This window comes from Dermacentor andersoni, chromosome 11, assembly GCF_023375885.2.
Source record: "Dermacentor andersoni chromosome 11, qqDerAnde1_hic_scaffold, whole genome shotgun sequence".
In the NCBI taxonomy this organism is placed as follows: domain Eukaryota; kingdom Metazoa; phylum Arthropoda; class Arachnida; order Ixodida; family Ixodidae; genus Dermacentor; species Dermacentor andersoni.
Genome location: NC_092824.1, coordinates 121,778,636 through 121,786,266, shown reverse-complemented (window position 1 = coordinate 121,786,266; position 7,631 = coordinate 121,778,636). Strand labels below are relative to the sequence as shown.

General features: G+C 45.8%; 1 protein-coding gene across 3 annotated transcripts in view; it reads right to left on the bottom strand.

Annotated features, from left to right (window-relative positions):
• Positions 1 to 4,715: 4,715 nt before the first annotated feature.
• LOC126539368 (required for excision 1-B domain-containing protein-like) overlaps positions 4,716 to 7,631 on the bottom strand; it is a 53,734-nt gene continuing 50,818 nt past the window's right edge. For 2 of the 3 annotated variants that reach the window (XM_055075528.1, XM_055075527.1), the window contains exons 5-6: positions 6,092 to 6,157; positions 4,716 to 5,379 (exon numbers count right to left, since the gene is read on the bottom strand). In XM_055075528.1, coding sequence (XP_054931503.1) covers positions 5,367 to 5,379; positions 6,092 to 6,157 — 79 coding nt within the window. In that variant the 3' untranslated portion in view covers positions 4,716 to 5,366. The remainder of the gene's footprint in view (positions 5,380 to 6,091; positions 6,158 to 7,631) is intronic. The other variant, XR_008614306.1, reaches the window with a different exon arrangement.

The window sequence follows — 7,631 nt, the reverse complement described above, 5'->3', positions numbered from 1 at the left end:
TCTATGGACTTCACTATCTCCAGGACCGGCGGCCCACCTGGCAATATGGTAAAAAAAAAAAATTTGACGCCAAGGGCACAAAAGGTCGACAAAATTTCACGTGATATACGATGCAGATAAGATTCGAAACAAGTGAATAATAATCGTGATCCTGTATGTACTGCGCTGCTTGTTTCAAAAAGTTCAGGCCCAGTTCTTGAACTTCCTGCTCTGTGACTGTCGGTGCCGATGTCATGCAGTGACAAAAAAGCGGACGATTTCTCCAGCACCATGGCAACAGACGACACTACGAGAAAAATATCTGTGCAGCTGATGCTACAAGTCTGTCACTGATAAAAATTTCGCTTCGAGAAGCCAAAGCAAAATCGAGCTGGTAGGCGACACCGGATGCTGCCGAGGCGAAACGTGTTGCCCACATAGTGCCACTTGTAGCAGTGAACGGCGGCGATAGCCATGGATGCGGCGTGCAACGACCTGGGCGGAGATTTGCTGCTACCGGAATAAGAAACTGCACGCCGTCGTTTTCACGTATGTGGGACGGGCGGGGATGTACTGTTCTCGATCGCGCGCGCCTTCAGTCTTTTCATGTTCACATGGGATCTAGTGGCCGGAAAACGTATACAATCGCAGTCTGCAGCAGGGAACGGCGGCCCGTTTCAGTCTCTCCTATTAAAAGCGTGCGCTATGCTTCCAACGGTACCTCACGCTGTGAAACAGGCGAAGTTGCTCATCACAATAGGATTGTTGATAGCTGTGAATGCGCACGCGATGACCCCGGAGATTTGCTGGTACCGGTGTGAGAAACTGAGTGCGCACCGGCGTTTTCACGTGAAACGGGCGGGCGAGTATTGCAGGGAAGCTGCCGCGGCGAGCAGCTACATACTGTTCTCGGTCGCGCGTGCGCCTCGCGCATGTTGTTTACATGGGATCTAGCGGTTGGCGAACTTATCGTGTCGCAGTTTGCCGACGTACTAAACGTTGGTGCCGAAAAAAAAGCTCGTTTTCCGGGAATGCATGAACCGATAAAGAAAAAGGGAGAGAATGAGCATTGAGTGCATGTGGGACGATGTACTGATCAAAAATGAGCGTAACTCTGGGCCTTTTTGAATTTCGGAGTTTTGGCAGCCCGCTGGCAGCCAAACGACAGCCAGCTAGTTCCGGAGTTCCGGATCCCAAGACAACCCGAAGCTGCCCAAAGTTTGCATAATCGAACGCCAGGTCAGCTGGCCAAATGTGAACATGCTACCAGCATGGCAGCGCCTGGCAAGGCTGGTGTGTTGGTGTAGTCGGCCCATTTATGCGTTGCCAGCTTGAAAATATATAGTTTCATTCAGGGATACGATCATTTTCGCGCGACTTGGCACAGGACACGCACTGGGCCAAACTCGCCTTGCACAGCGCAACAAATGGCCTCCGTCGCATCCGATGCAAAGGCGCAAAATTGCATGCGATTGTATCCCCGAAAGTGATCGCTCGAGGACCCCTGCTCGCAGCAATTACTTTGCCCACCGGCGACATTGATGAGTTGCATTGTGTCACCATTGACAAGACATGAAAAGTCTGGATATCGGTACGTCTTATACGCATAACATTTCGTGCTGACCTGTTTGGGCTTCGATTTCAGAAAGTTTGTTTTGGCTGATGGTGCCTCCGATTTTGACCCTAAGGAGCTGGAGAGGGAACGAAAACTTTCACACGAAAAACAATATTGGTCACGAACATGAGTACGCATGCCTATTACTCAACCAGTGTATTCTTAACATCAACGACCTGCAGTTCAAACACATAACAGTGAGACCGAGCGAACACAGGCTAGCTGCAACGTCTTCGCTAACTTCAGAAAAAGGAGATATCGCCACATACACACGCGAGATATGGGAAAAGGAACACCACCAGAGGAAGACAAACCAAAAATGTACCACAGTGTATGTGAACGAGCGTCTACAACTTGTGCGGAACACAATGCAGATAATGTGCATGCATCAGTGTGCGGCGCGGTGATCACCGCTGGGAAGCCTTCACGGGACATGCACACAAAAGCTTCAAAAGGTTCACTGCCGCAATGTGGAACGGTGCTGTAGCACCTAAGAAGCTAACACTAGAAGTAAGGAAATCCAAAGACGACCGTAGACAGTTGCCTGAGCGAGGTAAACTTTAAGTCCTCAAGCACTCTCGTTGCAATCTGTCAAGTCCCCAAAAAGATGGCGGCGAATGCCCAGCGCCTCTTTCAGTCATCTGCTAGCCAGAAATCTTCCAGAGAGCAGCCACACCAAAATCGTTCTGGCAGCTCGCGGGTAGCCAGAGCTGTACACCTTGAGTATAGTGAACTAGAAAGTACTAGAAGCATGTTCTAGTTCACTATAAGCCCGAGTAAAACAAACGCCTGGTGGGCGGAGCAACCTGAGAAGAACAGACACTCTGGCTGGCTCTGGCAATCCGCGGGTAGGCAGAAGTGAAAAATTTAAGAGGCCCTCTGCTGGGTCATTGTTTGTGTTCATTGTGAACATTGGTGCCTGGAAAATGTACGTAACGGGACATAGTAACGAGGTTCTACTGTGTATGAATTTTTTACGTGGGCCTCGCCAGCTTACTCGCGAGCATTGCAACTATGCACCGCATACTGCTGATTTTTGCTGTCGGGAATGCTGGCAAAGAGCCAAATTCAGATAAAAAAAATAAATTCCCGATACCACGGCATACATTGGATGCCAGCAGCAAAAGGTGCACGCAACACGCACCACGTCGGTACTTTTGCATTACTTTTCGGAAAGTCTTCACACACCTTTCTTTGTGGGTCCTACTGTAGCTGCACTTCTGAACTGCTGCTGCATGTGCTTGGAAGTGCACAGTGAATTCGTGCAAGTGCAGGCGAATCGTACAGACCTATAATCAACATTTAAATATTTGAACCACCATGCACATTGACCTTTTCTTCAGTGTACACACTTGGTTGACCCTTTTTAGTTTTGTTTTTGCACCGAGCTTTAGAAGTGACAATCTCGGAAAGCATATGCACCACAGTGCTAACGCCGGTGGTGTGAAGGGATGAACAGTGCTCTCCATCTCAATATTGTTACAACAATGAAGGGTAAGTGCATTTACAGAGGGTTTCTTAATGGGTGAGCCAACACTGAGACCATTTGGACAAATCTTTTGTTTGCTCGGCTTGGCACGCGAGCATTGCATTAATGTTGCCAATCACCTCCGAAGGGTGGATGTGCCATCAATATTTTTAAGGATTAAATCGTACATAAGCAGCAAATTTGGTGGTATAAGATTTTACATGATTCTTTGCACAGCCACCTTGTTGATCGGTTCTTGCACACGCACGGTCAATGCCACCTTGTGCAGAAGCAGTGAGCTATGCTCTTGAAGATTTAACAACATATTCTTGAGAAAACGTTCCCTGTAGCCATTCTGAGCATTGTTTAATCCTTCCCATACCAACCTTTCCCAGATTACTATGCATTGTGAAAAACTTTAATGTTTCTTGTTGTCCATTAGTCAATTTCATGTTTTTGAGCTGCAGATAGGCATGGCCATAGAAACAGTTATGGGAAAAGGAGTGAAGCATGCTTTTGTTGTTCTCCACGTGACAATTCCTGGTGCTGCTTCGGCGGCAAGTTTTCGTCGAGGCACAATTACGTGAGGCTGCCAGATGCGCGAACTCTTCCTGTTAATCGTCAGCACCAGCTTCTAACATGACTCACTAGAGCTTTCCTGTTCCAACCGATCACTTGAGGCAAAGAAAAGCTCAAAACTGCACAGATATTTGCTTTCACTTCAGTCGCAGCATCTGAAACAGCCTTAAATGCCACTTCCCGTGCCGCCATTTTTAAAACCCAACAGAGCCAGACTTCCGCCAACCGCAATCCTCCCCTAATAAATATACCTTTACAGATGTATGACAATCTCATACCCGATGCATCAAAGATTATGAAAATGAGGTGATGGCTCACAGACTCGCTCGAACACAGCATCAGTTGTTGCAGTATAGCCTGGTCATGGCTGGCGGTTCTCAGAGACAGGCCCCACACAGACTACGCTGCAGCAACGGAGTCCTTCACTTCCAGTTATACTGGCTCCACATTGAGGGTCAACTAGGAGTTTGTACAGCAGGAGGCGAGGGAGAAAAAATATCTACTTGTTCAAAAATATGCACATCTAAGTTGCTTATTCATTGAGGTATACACAAGCTATCTCATTATGTGGCGATCAGTAAACAAAGGGACAGACAAGAATCGTGATTGGCATACATTGGAGCAAACACCTGGGCAAGTCGGGCCCGACTTTGGTATGAAAAGGTAGTAGCAGGAGAGCATGGTAGTGCCGTGTTGCCGGCGGGAGATTGTAACTTATCCACGCTAACGCTTAAGTATTAGAAAAGTGCATTGCTGCATCAGAAAACCAGTTATGCAAAACGGCTCCATACCTGTACATAAGCCGAGCTTTTCACTGTGCGACTTGCACGTATGTTGCTGAAGTACTGTTTCATGACACAGCCTGCATGTTACCTCGCAGATTTCTGAATATTGTGTGCATTCTTGGATCCCTCTTCTGCAGTGTGTCTAGCTAGCCTCAAGCTCAAATGGGAAGGCCGTGATTAACTGTGCCACAAATTAGTGTGTGTGCAGCAGTGGCTATATTGTGTACGTTGTGGCATAATTGACACACTGCCGCAAGGTTGATGTACACTATAAGAACAGTAGACCACATAATCTTGAGCTTTTATTGACTTCCAGAGGCAGATGTTTCTTCAAAGCCTTGCATCAAGGAAACTTAAGACATGGAAGAAAAAAACAAAAGCACCTGTTCACTGGAGCTTCTTTGTATCACATCTGCAGAGCAGAGCAAAGTTTCTTGTGGCAAACATTTCAGCTTCTAGTTCTTTCACGAGTTATGTAATCCATTACAAAACAAGGCACACAGAACAAACTTTTGCACGTGGAAAATGAAAATGTGCCATAGGGAAAAGATAAAGCAAGGAAGGAAGGAACAAAAAATTCTCACTTGCTATGTTCACAACAAAAGTGACAAGTTTGTTTTTATCACAATATGCTCATCGAAACAACACTTTAGTAGCTGAATGACTGAAGAAACTGCCTCCATATTGGCCCCTTTTGAGAACACAAATCGTCACTTTCTTCTGACCAATCTTCCACCATATATGACGGGGTGAACTTAACATCGGTGCTAGTATTAATGACAGAATCAAATGAATGCACATTTACACTATGCCTTGTACTGCAGCAGCAAGCTTTATGAATGCACTCAACATAGTCAAAAATGGCTTTACCATGCGAGCAGCGATCAACTTTGATAGTCTTTCAGGCAGGGATGGACACTTATGGAAATGGCTGAAAATGCTAGCAGGCAAACCTGTGGAACAAACAGCATGTTTATGAAAGTGGCATTGCGTGACCTTGAATATTAAAACTGCTGTCACACCGATTTCTCAGGGAACACCAATGCAATAGGAAAATTCACCGAGTCAATATGCCGAAAGGTAGGCTACCATGCAGCCACACCTGAAGGCAGTGACAATAAGTAAAATGATAAGACTTCACCCTATCAGCATTCAGTCACAAGCATTTTTTGTATTTATGAAATGTATGCAGCACTGCATTTGTCATTACACAATTTTCTTCAGTACAAATGCAGTAGCATTCAAAGTGACTGCACGGTTACTAGCATAGCACAGTGTTACCTGGCAAGTCCATGCCTTGAGATATGATCTCGGAAACCATAGAAAAGTCCAAAGAATGGGATGTAAGCAACTTAACCCTACAAACAAAACAGGTCAGCTTCCTTTTCCTGAGAGCTGGATTCATTTGCAACTTGAAACTATTATTGAACAGATGTGTGAAAACTTGATTAGCAAAATATTTGAGTGACGAAGATGAAACAGGCAGCAAATTTGAGATTCTTTGAAAAGCTCGGCAAAGAACGCAGAAAAAAAAAAGAGAGAACTGTGAAAAAAACTGGGCAAGGTTACAACATGGGGAAGTGTTCCTTGTTGAGGAATGCAACTTAAGAGAATATGTTGGCAGGGTCCTGATTGGCAGTCTCTTGGTCTATTTGTTTTCCTTACATGCCATTCATTTCGTACTTGAGTTCCATGAGGTTGTCATTTATCCGTTCAACAACCTCGGTTAACCTGGAAAAGAATGTGAAAATTCATGTAAAAATTCAATGGCCCAATACAAAAAAAGACTGGTAGTATAAATCTGACAACAGCAAGCAGTTTTATCATCCAAATGTGACACGAGGAGTGCTATGATCTGTTCAACTAATGAAACTCCTACCAGAACAAAGCATATCCCTTTCAGGTGCCAATAAATTCTGTTGATTTCAGACTTGCTTTCACTGCATTTCTTACATCTTCAGAATCATAAAAAGCATACAGCTTCAGAATAGATTATGAATTTTCAATTCTTTAGAGAGTTTTGTCAAGTTTACAGAATGTGGACTCTATGTAAAATATTGCAACAGGAACATCAGGTGTGAGAACTACTACATCATGTCTGGCAAGCTTGAAAAGCACCTACCCAGCAGCTTCAAAATTATGCCTGATGCAACACATTGTGAAAAACAATGAAAGTGAACTTGCCGCATACAACATACTCACACCGAGCAAAAATACCCAAGCGTCTACTTTCCAACTCACTGTACTGAAACATTTTGCTCGTGTTATTCAAGCTTGCAGCACAACTCCAATCAGAAATGTTTCAAGATGTATGCAACACATCTTATGTATCATTATTGTAGTGGGTAATATGCATGTGGCACTGTGCGGACTGCCACCGCTGCGGCGCGAGACACGAGCGCGGGTTGTTGATGCGAAGCGCTAGGACTCGTGATCTAGAGCTACCTGCGATCCCTCGAACGAGCTACAATAAACCCCATTTCATTTGGTGGAGGTGCGGGGTAACCTCGAAAACTGGAACTCCGAAGCCGGACGCTACCGACTGCTGCGACCATGCCTGACGAAACCACCCAGGAAGATGCACCACAGCCTCCGACGATCATCGTTTCCGGTGCATTGCGCCAGCGTGATCCTGCCATCTTTAGCGGCACCGATGATCCTGACGTGGAGGATTGGTTGTCATCTTACGAACGGGTGAGCCAGCATAACAAGTGGGACGACATCACGAAGTTGCACAATGTGCTGTTTTACTTAACCGACGTCGCGAACCTCTGGTTCCGAAACCACGAACACGATTTCACAACGTGGAGCAGATTCAAGACAAGTTTCACAGAAGTGTTCGGGCGCCCCGCTGTGCGCAAGCTTCGCGCAGAACAACGCTTACGGGGGCGCGCGCAACATCACGGTGAAACGTTCACAAGTTACATCGAAGATGTCATTGACCTGTGTAAGCGCGTGAATCCGTCAATGGCGGAACAGGACAAGATAAAACACATTATGAAAGGCATTGATGAGGACGCATTTCAAATGTTGCTAGCGAAGGATCCGCGTACCGTGGCCGAAGTTATCAACTTGTGCCAAAGTTTTGACGAGCTACGGAAACAACGCATCTTAGCTCGGCGCCCACCGCCTACGGAAGATTCGTTAGCAGCATTGGTTATTGGCGACAACCACACAAATTTGCTGACGCAAATAAAGGAATTTG